At 36.9% G+C, this 14,401-nt stretch overlaps 5 protein-coding genes and 4 non-coding genes across 9 annotated transcripts; 5 read left to right on the top strand and 4 right to left on the bottom strand.

The window, feature by feature from the left end:
• The first annotated feature begins 146 nt into the window (after positions 1-146).
• On the top strand, positions 147-219 carry Trnaa-agc (transfer RNA alanine (anticodon AGC)). The gene has a single exon. It is a non-coding gene; the product is annotated as a tRNA-Ala (tRNA).
• Positions 220-393: 174 nt separating this feature from the next.
• Trnap-ugg (transfer RNA proline (anticodon UGG)) lies at positions 394-465 on the top strand. Its single transcript has one exon. It is a non-coding gene; the product is annotated as a tRNA-Pro (tRNA).
• A 2,099-nt stretch (positions 466-2,564) lies between these two features.
• On the bottom strand, positions 2,565-3,668 carry LOC133838883 (splicing factor 1). Its single transcript, XM_062270133.1, has 2 exons — positions 3,340-3,668; positions 2,565-3,288 (listed from the first exon to the last, which is right to left on the bottom strand). The coding sequence occupies exons 1-2, from the start codon at positions 3,490-3,492 to the stop codon at positions 2,641-2,643; spliced, it is 801 nt and encodes a 266-aa protein (XP_062126117.1). The 5' UTR covers positions 3,493-3,668; the 3' UTR covers positions 2,565-2,640.
• Positions 3,669-6,947: 3,279 nt separating this feature from the next.
• Positions 6,948-7,021, bottom strand: Trnat-agu (transfer RNA threonine (anticodon AGU)). The gene has a single exon. It is a non-coding gene; the product is annotated as a tRNA-Thr (tRNA).
• A 317-nt stretch (positions 7,022-7,338) lies between these two features.
• On the bottom strand, positions 7,339-7,412 carry Trnat-agu (transfer RNA threonine (anticodon AGU)). The gene has a single exon. It is a non-coding gene; the product is annotated as a tRNA-Thr (tRNA).
• Positions 7,413-7,624: 212 nt separating this feature from the next.
• On the top strand, positions 7,625-8,483 carry LOC133839312 (attacin-A-like). Its single transcript, XM_062270745.1, has 2 exons — positions 7,625-8,023; positions 8,084-8,483. The coding sequence occupies exons 1-2, from the start codon at positions 7,869-7,871 to the stop codon at positions 8,466-8,468; spliced, it is 540 nt and encodes a 179-aa protein (XP_062126729.1). The 5' UTR covers positions 7,625-7,868; the 3' UTR covers positions 8,469-8,483.
• Positions 8,484-9,244: 761 nt separating this feature from the next.
• On the bottom strand, positions 9,245-10,103 carry LOC133837977 (uncharacterized). Its single transcript, XM_062268892.1, has 3 exons — positions 9,905-10,103; positions 9,691-9,843; positions 9,245-9,613 (listed from the first exon to the last, which is right to left on the bottom strand). Exons 1-3 carry the CDS (start codon positions 9,974-9,976, stop codon positions 9,266-9,268), a joined length of 573 nt encoding a protein of 190 aa, XP_062124876.1. The 5' UTR covers positions 9,977-10,103; the 3' UTR covers positions 9,245-9,265.
• Positions 10,104-11,009: 906 nt separating this feature from the next.
• Positions 11,010-11,858, top strand: LOC133839097 (uncharacterized). The gene is made up of 2 exons (XM_062270436.1): positions 11,010-11,448; positions 11,506-11,858. Exons 1-2 carry the CDS (start codon positions 11,227-11,229, stop codon positions 11,836-11,838), a joined length of 555 nt encoding a protein of 184 aa, XP_062126420.1. The 5' UTR covers positions 11,010-11,226; the 3' UTR covers positions 11,839-11,858.
• A 38-nt stretch (positions 11,859-11,896) lies between these two features.
• Positions 11,897-12,623, top strand: LOC133839099 (attacin-A-like). The gene has a single exon (XM_062270437.1). The coding sequence runs from the start codon at positions 12,246-12,248 to the stop codon at positions 12,588-12,590; it is 345 nt and encodes a 114-aa protein (XP_062126421.1). The 5' UTR covers positions 11,897-12,245; the 3' UTR covers positions 12,591-12,623.
• The last annotated feature ends 1,778 nt before the right edge of the window (positions 12,624-14,401 follow it).

Genomic DNA, 14,401 nt, shown 5'->3' with positions numbered 1-14,401 from the left:
AAACCAAAGTATTATTTAATTCTCCATGTTATCAATTCGTAGTCATAGCATATTGTTGACCATTAAAACTACTTCACATATATAAAACCAAATAAGGTGGCCCAAAGTGCCACGCTTTTTGACTCTTTGCCAACCAATTTTCACATGGGGATGTAGCTCAGATGGTAGAGCGCTCGCTTAGCATGTGAGAGGTACGGGGATCGATGCCCCGCATCTCCAAAGGTGTTTTCTTTTTTCGATTTTTTTGTTAATTAAATATGTATTTCAGCTTTGTTAATATTGTTTAAATTATTAATAGCAACTTTCTAAAGTTATAAACATTTTCGTTTCTTTTAGTCACAAGCCGCGTCAATGCTAAGTATAAAACTGCAAGCAGGCGAGCGTCATACATGCGGCTCAATGGTCTAGGGGTATGATTCTCGCTTTGGGTGCGAGAGGTCCCGGGTTCAAATCCCGGTTGAGCCCGGCGAACTTTTTTAACATTTTTTGTTTAAATTATTAACAAAAATATGTTTTATTTTAAATTAAATAAACTTGATCAAAACAACAACAAAACAAAAAGTTAAAAAAATGATACTTCCAACTGGAGATGCGGGGCATCGATCCCCGTACCTCTCACATGCTAAGCGAGCGCTCTACCATCTGAGCTACATCCCGATTGTATGTGTTGGCAGAAAATGCCGCTTTTGTGACTCGCGTTCCGTGTTATAGACAATGTTAATAGAAATGATTAATTTCGCACACGTGTGAAATAAGTTTGTGGGCACATTTGCTGCATTTTAAAATAAATTACGTATATGTATATTGATTTTGAAGACTTTTACCACAACTTTATCCATCACATATTGTTGTCACTTGCCGGACGGCTGGTTGAAACTCGATAAGAAGTGGACGATGGGTCCACACAACTTGAATAAACTTATGCATTTAATTTCCGCTTCCGGTCAGTGAAAGTTGTCTAAAAGAAAGCACAACAACAGCACCTGCTGAGTATGTTGTGGACAACACACACAGAGAGACCTGGACATTAACTCTTACCACTTTCGTGCTCCATTGTTGTCATAGCACAAACACAAATAAACGCGCGGCCAATTGCATGAGGAGAACAGGAGAAATGACTGCTGGATATGTTGGATATGCTGGATGCTGGTCCCGTTCCAAACAGCAATTGCTCATCAGCCGTTACTATCTGGACTTTCACACTTGTGTTTATACAACTGTCGCTCGCTGGCGCATTCGTATTTGCTTGGCCACGCTCCTCTTTCCCTCTGCGAGCTCTATTATTATTTTCACAAGTTATATAAAAATAATAACAGAACCGGACTGCCATTGAGAGAATCGAGAAGTGGAAACTGGGGAGCGACAAGAAGGAGCTGACCGAAGCCGAGCGAAGCCATCATCCATGGCCATCCATTATGCTGGCGGGCATTTATTTGCCAAACAATTCAACAGCGTGTTGGGTCTACGTCTGCTCCTTGGGCAACTTCAACCACTTCATCAGCATCCAGCAGCCAGTAGTCAGCAACCAGCATCTGCATCAGCATCAGCATCAGATTCGATGCCAGCTAGTTGCTTGTCTGGAGCTATCTTATGGTTTATGATGGAATCAAAACAAATGCCAGAGCGCTGCGCTTGCTTCTGATGAGTTTGTTTATGCAGATTGGTTTGGACTTTTTCGGCGTTAATGGATAAATGTCCATATGTGTGTCTGTGCCTGCAAATGTGTGTGTGTAAGTATGTGATTGAATGTTTTTCCCCTCCCTCCTCAAACACTTTGCTGCCCTCATTTTCATGCACATTTTTACACATAACCCTTTTTAGCGAGTTACTAAAGAAGAGTTCAACAGCTGGAGTGTTGAGTTTGAGACACTGTAATATTGAAAGTGAATTCACAGATAATGCATGAATATTTAGATTTAACTTTTATAGAATTTTGTATTATTTAATAGAGATTGATTTTGTATTATTAAATGATATATAGATGAATTTACATTCTAAGTTTTCTAATATTCTATTTATGTAAAGTTTCTAAGATTCTTTTTTTTAACAAGCCGCGTTAACATATTAATCACTCAGTATTTCAATTTAGTTAGAGTATATAAATTCAGTATATTATATATTTAGTATATCAATTTAGTATATTATACATTTAGTATTTCAATTAGTTATAGTATAACAATTCAGTATTTTATACATTTAGTATTTCAATTTAGTATATATAATGTTTAGTATTTCAGTTTAGTTATAGTATATCAATTCAGTATTTTATATAAAGCTTGTAAGATTCTTTTTTAACAAGCCGCGTTAACATTTTAATAACTCAGTATTTCAATTTAGTTAGAGTATATAAATTCAGTATACTATATACATATTTAGTATATCAATTTAGTATTTTATACATTTAGTATTTCAATTTAGTTATAGTATATAAATTTATTTATTTATTTCAGTTCAGTTATCAATTCAGTATTTTATATATTTAGTATTTCTATTGATTTAGAGTAATTCGGCTTCGCCATCAGATGGTCGAAGACGAGTGTCTTGTGAATTTTTGGGTTTGCTTTTTTGTTGCACGCTTTTCAATTAAAACTGTATTGTTTTCTTTTACTTTGTCTGCGGTGTTTACTTAGGCGATGCTGCTTAGCCCAGGGCACAGCAGCCAGCCACGGAAAGCGGAACAGGCAGAGGAACAGCTCCAAAGCCAAAGCTGCTGCCTCCGCCGCCGCTGCCGCTGCTGCTGCTGGCGCTTACTTGAGGCGGCAACGTGGCCGGTGGCAAAGGAATGGGCCGCGGGGGAAGCGGATGTAGAGGAGGAAACGGTGGTGCCTGTGGTGAAGAGGGGGAAGGCGGCAGCAAAGGCGTTGGCTGTCGCGCTGGACCAAGGAAAGCAGAGCCATAAGGCGGCATGCTGCTAGCTGATGAACTCGCACTATTCTGATCCGTCTGATAGATGTACACATTGCTGTTGCCCTGCGCCTGTTGCTGTTGTTGTTGCTGCTGCAGTGATGATCCGTAGTAGGGTGGATAGTAACCAGGCTGAGGTCCAATGCCAGCAGGATTGCAGCCAAAGGGTGGACAATTGTAGTAACCATTGATGGGAAATGCGGCGCCAGCGTAAAGCGGCGCAGGATTGTGGAAAGCAAGCCAACGATCCCGCCAGCGACGAAACAAAGTGCCCAGAAAGAAGAACGAACGTCCATCGTAGTGTTCTGGTTGCAGTTCCTCCTGCTCATCCTGTTGCAAGTCCGCACAGCAAATGGCCGAGAGCAGCATCAACAGCAAAAGCATCTGCAAGAGATTCGTTTATTGAACTGGAGGTGATCCTCGTTTCTTACTTACGAGTGTAGACATTTTGGCAACTATCCGCATTAAAGTCTCTATCTGAACTGAACATTCACTTGGCTGGGATGAAGCTGCTCCACTCACTATGAGATGCCGCTTAATGAGGCCTGTAATGAAGTTTGGGAGTCGCCGTTGCCTCAGCTGCCACATCGCAAGAGTTGCCGCAGCGAAGCGTGCAGCATTGAACAACGCCACATGACACAAGACACAAGACACACACTTGTAATTAGCTCAATCAAACTGCTCTTGAAGCTCAGGCCAAGAGCAAGTTGAAGTAGCTATTGAGTTGTTGCTTTATAACTGCCTATTTCCCTCAACTTGCCTTGGTTACACATTAAAAGTAATTCTTCTTATCAACTGACAATTAAATAGTGAATAATTATTACACAATATTTTGAACGGACTGTCGCAGACTTAATTACAATTAATTAATATATTAAATTTAAGTATTTCACAGCATTTTTATAGCTATTTACTTAATTTGAAATATAGACAAGTTTAAAATTATAATTAAATAATAAACACGTGTATTGCACATCACTTACATTTGCTATTAATTAATAAATAGTTAGGTAAATAAAGGCTATACAGAAACAAAAAAATCTAGATTTAAGATTTTGGTTTCTTGGTTCAATTTTAAGATTTTTCTTTATCTATCTATAATTTCCAGATTGGGTAATCTAGATTTTTTTTTAAATTTTCGATCTTGATTTAAGAATAAACATTCTTGGTTCAATTTTAAAATACAAACAATCTTGATTCAAGTTTTATTTTTTATTAATGGACATTTTTTCATTTTGTATATAATTAAATTGAAATTTGAAATCACAATTAAATAATAAATAAGTATAGCGTAAAATTTTTATTTGCTTTTGAATACAAACTCTCAATAACTTTTTTTACTATTCAGTTATTTTTCCTATTTTCAGTTGACACTGCTAAGTAGGTTTAAATTTCATAATTTCATATTCTTCACTTTCTTTTTAGCCAGCACGTGTTGGCCATTATTCATTAAGCAGCAACAACAACACAGAGCAATGGACAAAACTTGGCAAGCTTTTGACTTTTGCTGCCTGATTCCTGCCGGCAACAACAATGTTTCTTGAGTTATGAGCGCTACGTGCCAGGTGTACTAAAAACAACTTTTGAAGGCAATACAAATTTAAGAACAACTGCACAAATATCCTGTAAATTTAATAATATATAAAGATTGAAAATGTATATTTATTTATAACACACTAACACTTTCTATTGAACATTTTCTGGGTATACTCAAATAGTTTTATGGAATCGTGATTCATCATCGTTCTCCTGATTTCCTTACGTTTACAGGGTATGCACAGGTGACAACAATCAGCTGAATCCCATGTCCTGGGCCCGTGAAAAACAAAAACAGCAACAGCAAATGCTGTGAAAATTCACGCGCCGATGAAAATTTCGCACGTTTTTATGGCTCTGACCCCCGGAGGGCGAATCTGAGAAATGGTTTCATAGATTAGCCATAGCACCAATGAAACAACTTTGATTTCGGCGGTTACTTTTACATTTAATTAAAAAAATATGCAAAGTCAACAGAAAACTAAAATGAAATTACAGTACAAAGAGAGAGAGAGAGTCTGTTTCTATCTGTTGGCAGGGAAACTTTTTATAAACTTTGTTGCCATAAAAACAATAAAAACCGCAATCCTCCCCAAAACGTTGCCATTGTTATCGAAATAAGCAGCACAACTCAAACGGACAATGGTCGAGCGTCCTTTTTTACGAGGACAACGACGACAACGCCGACAAAGCTAAATCCGGCGGAACCACATAAATTATGTTAATGCTTATGGTATGTACACGCCCACCATGTGTGTGTGTGTGTTTGTGGGTGTGCTCCCGAATGGGAGTCTTCGTCCTTGCTCAGGATAATCACAAAAATACACAGCAACACGACGACATTGTGTGCCCAAATCACATTTGTTTAGTCTTCTACTCTTCTCCTCTGCTCTGTCCTGCAGTCCGATAGTTTTTGTCCCCAATTGAGAAAATTGCTGACAATTGCTAAAAACTACGAGTTGGTGTGAGTTTGCCTTGGTCAGCAGGCGTGGCAATTACATACAGCATCTGTCAGAGAGTATTGCAGTCAGTGTTGTAAATGATATATGTTATGTTATGTACAATTGTGTTTAAGACCGTTTACTTGAGAATAGAAAATACATACCAGCAATTGTGTTAATAAACGATTTTAGAACGAAAAATTTACGATTTAATAATTTGTATGATTATTGAAGAAGTTATTCCAGAATTAATAATATGGCAAAAATGAAACTGAAGCTGTCGGCTTTTAATTTCTTTGGTTGACAATTTGGTATATTTTGATATTAGTAGTATATCAATATACACGTCGGTGTATTTACGTATTTTGGTATATTGGTATATGTTACCAACAATTCCAATTAAAAGCGCGTAGCGGGTATTTTATAGTGGAGTATACTCGACTGTAAATATGTTTTTTTTTACATTATTGAACAATGTACTTAGTGTCAAAAGTATTAAAATACTTTCTAATCTTAATTAAGTTTTATTGCCGATATATTTAAGTTAACAATGTCTTCAGATGTCAATCAGATTTAACTATTAAGATCTTGGTAAGCTAGTTTACTAAACAAATAATTACATTCCCAACACATGTACTACATACATAATCACTGCATAAACAGCAAGTAAGTAGATAAACATTTTGTTCAATTAAACTTGACTGTCTGCTGGCAAGAGTCAAATAATAATGCTCATGAGGAAATTAGAAAAGGACATTGCTGTATCCGACAAACAAAAGGAGCAGCTCACCAGCAACCACATAAAAGGAAGGACATTGAAAATGAAATCCATAAAAATGATTATACGATGTGACATACAATACACATATGAATATGTGACCATTGTCCGGAGTTGTGGTTTACATATTATTTTAACCGCTGTGCTGATTATGATGTGGGTAAATTCCCCTCTCTCATTTGACTCTCATCCAGCGCAATTTATCTGAGCTGTGCGTTTAAGTATAAAAAGTAAAGATAAGCCAACGACTGCGAATAAATCGAAACAAATAAAGTTGCTGCTGCTTCTGCTGATGCTGCTGGCTAATTGCAGCCTACCCCCCAGAGAAATAACTGAAAGGACGTTGACGACGATATGTGATACATTTGCTTTGCAAATGTATGTTCACCCCGCACCCTCATTCTGACAGTCAACAGTCATGCAACATGCTGTCGAACATATCCGTCGTTCAGCGCCGTTGGCTTCCGTTATGCAATGGCCACGACAACAGGTGGCAACTGGGCGGATGGTGTATATGGGAGTGAGTTGATATGAATGCCGCAAGTTGATGACTATAAAGGCAAATCCGATGCCGATGCCGATGCCACTGTTTACGGCACGCAAACTTTTTGTCAGCTGTCAGCAGTGCAGACGTATAAAAGCAACAAGAAAATGGCACAGCATTGTACTATTTTAGATGGCAAGTGGCAAGGGGCGACAACCACTAAATCTATTTCGTATGTTCTAAAATACATATTTTTAAAAAAGAAAAATACGAATTTCACTGCTGTACAACAACTGTTGCACAAAGGCCCCGGCGAGATTCGAACTCACGATCTCCTGTTTACTAGACAGGCGCTTTAACCAACTAAGCCACGGCGCCAGTTGAAAGGGTCGCGAAAACTTTAAAACATTTTTTCCCTTAACGAGTAGATCAATACGAGTTCTCAGTTCATGAAAGATAAGAATCTGTCAATGACTATATTTAAAAGCTTTTTAATTAATTAAATTGATAAGATCGTTCTACAGAATCTAAAAAAATAATTATGAAACCCGTATGGAAAACTTGCCAATTAAACTCGATAATTGATAAAAACACTTTTAAATATGTGTTGTTTAATAAAGTTGTTTATTGTTTTTGTTTAAAAAAAATTATAAATATAATAAAAAAAAGATGTCACTACAACTTTTCAGTTGCATAGGCCCCGGCGAGATTCGAACTCACGATCTCCTGTTTACTAGACAGGCGCTTTAACCAACTAAGCCACGGCGCCTTTTGCGCGGTTGTCGCTAAAGCAGCAATAAGTCACTAACTTGATGAAAATGAACCGGAAAGAGTAAATCACGCTACGAGAATTTGAGATAAAATTAAGTGTATTTTCGCAAACGATGAAATATTTTCTTTAGTTACTAAATTGATATAGAATTTTATAACTGTTTCTTTTGAGTAACCTATTTGCAATTCGTGGCTATAAGTGCATATGCAGACTCATAAAGATAATATGCAAAGGGCATATATATCGAGGGGACTTTCTTATGTATTTTATTAATCTAAATGAGTGTCAAGCGTGTGATGTACCCATTACTCAATGCAAACTATAGGCGGGAATGTACCGACTTTGCGGTGATGCAGCTGCCGGGGTATAAAAAGCGGATCGGAGACCTAGCGACACTCAGAATACTATCAGTAATCGGTGTTTCAGCATCAACAGCAACCACAACCAATTACAATGGACTGTCATTCAAGCGCCGACCCGAAGACAGGAGCTGCATTCGCCAAATGCGGCGTGATAAAAGGTGATGAGCAGACAAATGCTAAGGCTGGAGTTTTCGCTATGACCAATGGAGGACCCGTCACTAAAGGTGTCTATGCAGGAGTAAATGCGTAAGTGACTAATTATGATTATTTCACTTCACAAATTGCTCACAAGCGTAAATTCGACAGCAATGGCCACAGTTTGTCGGTACAACACGGACATACCCAAGGATTTGGCAGTTCCACCACAACCAGCGCCCAGGCGAATATTTTCTCCAACAAGCAAGCAGAGATGAATGCAACTGCTATGCACACTCATACCCGAAATCTCGACCAATTCGGAGGTGGGTTGAATATTAACTCTAGCCGCGGCCATGCTGCATCTGTGGGAGTCAATCATATACCGAAGTACAATATGACAACCATGAATGCAGCTGGCAAGGCCAATCTGATGTCGTCGCCCAACGGCAACCTCAATTTGGATGCCACAGCAAATGCATCGCGACACATGAGCGGACCATTCCGAGGCAAGTCGGACTTTGGAACAGGACTCAATTTAAATTATAAATTTTAATCAGAACACAGGTTGAAATAAACTCTAGAAATATGATTTTGAAAATTATATTTTTATACCCGCTACCCATAGGGTGGCCGACAGGAAATGTATGTAACAGGTAGAAGGAGACATCTACGACCCTATAAAGTATATATATTCTTGATCAGCGTCAACAGCCGAGACGATCTAGCCATATCCGTCTGTCTGTCTGTCCGCCTGTCCATATGAAACACTGGATCTCAGAGACTATAAGAGATAGAGCTATAATTTTTCGACAGCATTTGTTATGTTTGCACGCAGATCAAGTTTGTTTCAAATTTTTGCAACGCCCACTTCCGCCCCCGTAAATCAAAAAAAATGGAATCACAAGCGTAATTTTAAAGCTAAAGTTGCGAATGGTATATACAATAATTACTATAGTAGTTATGATTCCTGAAAATTTGGTTGCGATCAGATAAAAATTGTGGAAGTTATTAAAGAAATAGTTTTGTATGGGCAAAAACGCCTACTTACTAGGGGTCTGAGTTGCTTTGGCTGACAATCTGGTATATTGTGTCGTCTATGGTATATTTTGAATACGGTACTATGTCGATATACCAAATATACCATTTGGTATATTTTTAGTATATTTGGTATATTTTAATAATAATACCCCAAATATATTTTTTAAATTTTTGTAGTATAATTGGTATGTTTTTAGGATAATACCAAAATATATTGCATTTATTCAAAATGGGTAGCGGGTATCTCACAGTCGAGCACACTCGACTGTAGCTTTCTTAATTTTTTTATCGTTGGTTTTTTCATGGAACACTTTAAACAAGCATATTTTTTCGGGGTGTCAATTTCATAATAAGCTGCATGACAAGTTCAGCTTGCCCAATTATTTTGCACACTAATTTATGATAGCCTCTAGGTAATATATCTGGATAGTTCACGCCCTGTGGATCACATTTAGAAAATATGTATGTAGTTTTGTTCCAGGGTGGAACAAATTTGTCCCCGATATTTGGAAAATTCGAACAACTGCCCCAATCCGCATAGATAACTTTCATGTAATATTTATCAAGAAACTCATAAAAAGTCATCATCGGTACTTGATAAATGTTGTCCTTATAGTCATTATCTCTGCCGCTCTGACTCCAAAGAAATCGCAATTGAAACTGCAACCAAACGAAAAGCATTTGGTATATTGAAAGCGCATGTTTGTATTGTATTTTAAGATCACAAACTAACTCACCATAGTATGTTCATCAGCATCGAATTTCCAATCGATGAAACCTGACGCTGAATTCTTACCAATTTCTGCGTGTTCTAGTTTTAAGCTGGCATTGATTAGGTCCTCATTTGAACTCGTTGCTTCGATGTACAAAAATTCGAAATCCCAATTGCGCTATAATGAGGATAAGGACTGAGACAGATATTTTCATTGTTTTAAATCATTGACAACTTACCAAGGCATCGTTTCTAGCACTAAAACACAAGAAATACAAAAGTATTCCATAGGAAATCAATCCAAAATTCATTATAATGACTGAATAAAAGTACGATTGTTAGCAGATCGACAGAAATGCCGGGCTATATATAGCTGATACGACGATTATAAAATCGCATCCACTAATTTTGTTTCGATAATGGCTTTGTCAAATTTATCTCCTTATCGAATAAACAACAAATTTCATGTACTGCATTATTTGGTAAAAATTTGAATAATTTTTATCGTTGACATAGAACAAGCTAATTGTTAGATGCGATAGATATAACAACGTTTTCTATTGTGTAATGTTTCTCTATATCATTATTTTGATAAATTATTGCTGTTAACATGTTTCCTCAAATAAATGAGGTGCACGAATTTCCTTCATCAAGATAACACACGTAACTAAGAGTTAAAAAAAAAGAGATGATATGAGAATGATTTGGCATGACCCTGCAATTTGTGGTTCCCCAAAAGAAGCATCGACTTAAGTGCCATAAAAATAATTGAAAATAAATTGCTTTACATAAAATTTGGTTCACATTGGTTTGGGGAGAAGAAGCGCAACTGTTTTTATAAGGTGTATAATTTGGCCATAATAATGCACATCATGAAAACTCTGGGTTATTAATTTGGACGTCGTACATAAATAACGCCGTTTTATACGAAATTCGAAATATTTTTCATATTTCCAGGCGCCACGCAACTAAGCCATAAAAATGACACGACGTTGAAGATGGCAAAGTCAAGAAGCTGCATTAAAGTCGAGTCATGACAGCTGCGAATATCTTGGCTAAGTCCCAGGTATTTTCACCCTGCTTGGGCGCAATAAAAGGAAAATCCAAAATCAATATTATTAATATTATTATTATTATTAATACGTAAACACGTGCATAATAACCAGATTGTGGCTTTACCGTCTCGTCTGTTGACGCTGATTAACAATAGATATACTTTATAGGTTCGAAAATGCCTCCTTCTACCTGTAACATACATTTCCTGCCGGCACAAAGTTATAATATGTACCCTTCTGGCCTATGGGTAGCTGGTATAAAAGTGTGATGTAATGATATCTAATCCAACTCATAATCGACTTGTTGCATGTGTATCTTATAATCAGTGATGTAGATATTTTCCATGTTCATTTGAAATGTAAACGGAAATACTGCGATGATCAGATATTTTGAACAACGCTGAACATTATCACAACGAAACTCGATTATATAAATCTCAGAATGTTAGCCATATAAGCATTAGTTAAATGGAGATACAACTTTAGTCAGCGCATTCTCTTTTTAAATGATGTCGTCTTCGATTGTGTGGGCATTTTTGCTAATGCCAAATATATGCATCTTGGGTCAGTCAGAGAGATCGTGGAATTTTGAAGTAATTAGTGCTTCTGTGACGTCCTCCGATGAAAGCAAAGTTAATGCGTCCATACATCTTAATCGGATCTCATTTAGTGAAACGGTCGTTTCGGCAAACGCTTATTGGAACTGCGACGCCGATGACGATTCCACGGTAAGAAATGCTGACTATTCATGTAATTTTTAAATAACTTATTAATTATGCATTCAGGCGAATGTCGTTATTTTGCATAGTCGCAGTGGCCGTGAAAGTGACTACAGTAAAACTCCCTACCAAATACCAAATCAAAGCTTAAAGACTTTTTTGGATACCTATTACCATGACATGCTCTACTCAAATGTGGCAAACTGCTCAAATTTACCGCCATATTTCGATGTACCACCAGTGAAGATGAGATACATTTTGAATGAATGTCCTTTGACTGGCGACGGTTTTCCTTATATTATGCCTTTGGGATACTACAAATTTCGCCTGGAGATTAAAGCCGAAGGAACGCTGACAATTTCCTTTATTGTTAAGCTGACGTCGAAATCAATGGGATAATAAGTTGTAACATACATAGATTATAACAAAACTTGCGACATATACTTCATCACATTGAACTTTTATTTAAATTGCCAGCAGATACAAATTATGTATTTTCTTATAAAAATGCTTCTTTTGAGTTTTTTTATAATTCCTGGATATAAGTGCATATGCAGACTCATAAAGATAATATGCAAAGGGCATATATATCGAGGGGACTTTCTTATGTATTTTATTAATCTAAATGAGTGTCAAGCGTGTGATGTACCCATTACTCAATGCAAACTATAGGTGGGAATGTACCGACTTTGCGGTGATGTAGCTGCCGGGGTATAAAAAGCGGATCGGAGACCTAGCGACACTCAGAATACTATCAGTAATCGGTGTTTCAGCATCAGCATCAACAGTAACTACAACCAATTACAATGGAAAGTCATTCAACCACAATCAGCGCCCAGGCGAATATTTTCTCCAACAAGCAAGCAGAGATGAATGCAACTGCTATGCACACTCATACCCGAAATCTCGACCAATTCGGAGGTGGGTTGAATATTAACTCTAGCCGCGGCCATGCTGCATCTGTGGGAGTCAATCATATACCGAAGTACAATATGACAACCATGAATGCAGCTGGCAAGGCCAATCTGATGTCGTCGCCCAGCGGCAACCTCAATTTGGATGCCACAGCAAATGCATCGCGACACATGAGCGGACCATTCCGAGGCAAGTCGGACTTTGGAACAGGACTCAATTTAAATTATAAATTTTAATCAGAACACAGGTTGAAATAAACTCTAGGAATATGATTTTGAAAATTTTAGTTTTATACCCGCTACCCATAGGGTAGAAGGGTATAATAACTTTGTGCCGGCAGGAAATGAATGTAACAGGTAGAAGGAGGCATCTTCGAGCCTATAACGTATATATATTGTTAATCAGCGTCAACAGCCGAGACGATCTAGCCATTACCGTTTGTCTGTCTGTCTGTGTGTCTGTCCATCTGTCCGTCCGTCCGTATGAAACACTGAATCTTAGAGACTATAAGAGATAGAGCTATAATTTTTCGACAGCATTTGTTATGTTTGCACGCAGATCAAGTTTGTTTCAAATTTTTGCCATGCAAACTACCGCCCTCGCAAATCAAAAAAATCGAATAACAAGCGAAATTTTAAAGATAGAGCTAGTGGATACAATAAGATTAATAACAATAGTATATATGATGCCTGCAAATTTGTGGAAGTTATTAAAGAAATACTAGGTGTCTTTGTTGCTTTGTCCGACAATCTGGTATATTGTGCCGTCTATGGTATACTTTGATTGTGGTACTATATCGATATACCAAATATATCATTTAGTATATTTTTAGTTTTTTGTAGTAGTAGTATTAGTAGTAGTAGTATTTGTAGTATTTTCGGTATATTTTGAAAATAATACCAGAATATTTTGCTTTTATTCAAAATGGGTAGCGGGTATTGCACAGTCGAGCACACTCGTCTGTATCTTTCTTACTTGTTTTATCTTACGTTTTTTTAAGGAACACTTTTCACAAGCATAATTTTTCGGGGTGTCAATTTTAAAGTAGTCTGCAGAACAAGTTCAGCTTGCCCAATTATTTTGCCCACCAATTTATGATAGCCACTGGGTAATATTTCTGGATAATTCAAGCCCGGTGGATCACATTTAGAAAATATATATGTAGTTTTGTTCCAGGGTGGAACAAATTTGTCCCCGATATTTGGAAAATTCGAACAACTGCCCCAATCCGCATAAATAATTTTCATGTAATATTTATCAAGAAATTCATAATAAGTCATCATCGGTACTTGATAAATGTTGTCCTTATAGTCATTATCTCTGCCGCTCTGACTCCAAAGAAATCGCATTTGAATCTGCAACCAAACGAAAAGCATTTATTGAAATCGCATTTTAAGATCACAAACTAACTCACCATAGTATGTTCATCAACATCGTATTTCCAATCGACGAAACCTGACACTGAATGCTTACCAATTTCTGGGTGTTCTAATTTAGTGCTGGCATTAACTAGGTCCTCATTTGAACTCGTTATGTCGAAGTAAAGAGTTTCAAAATTCCAAGAACGCTTTAGTATATAGGATATTTTTTAGATACATATGGGTGTCGGGAATGGATGTCTTAATTATTTTAAATCGTTGTGAATTTACCATTGCATCGCTTCTAGCGCTAAAACACATGAAGTACAAAAGTATTCCACAGGAAATCAGAACAAAATTCATTATGCAGACTAAATAAAAGTACGATTGTTAGCAGATCCACACAAATGCCAAGCTATATAAAGCTGATACGACGATTATAAAGTCACATTCACTAATTTTATAACGATGTATCATCACCATGATGGCTTTGTCAAATTTATCTCCTTATCTAATAAACAATAAATTTCACGTATTCCATTGTTTGGTAAATATTTTAATAACTTTTATCATTGACATAGAACAAGCTAATTGTTAGATGCGATAGATATAAAAACGTTTTCTATTGTGTAATGTTTCTCTATATCATTATTTTGATAAATTATTGCTGTTAACATGTTTCCTCAAAT

This window comes from Drosophila sulfurigaster, chromosome 2R (assembly GCF_023558435.1).
Source record: "Drosophila sulfurigaster albostrigata strain 15112-1811.04 chromosome 2R, ASM2355843v2, whole genome shotgun sequence".
In the NCBI taxonomy this organism is placed as follows: Eukaryota; Metazoa; Arthropoda; class Insecta; order Diptera; family Drosophilidae; genus Drosophila; species Drosophila sulfurigaster.
This window is presented reverse-complemented; position numbering and strand designations above follow the sequence as displayed.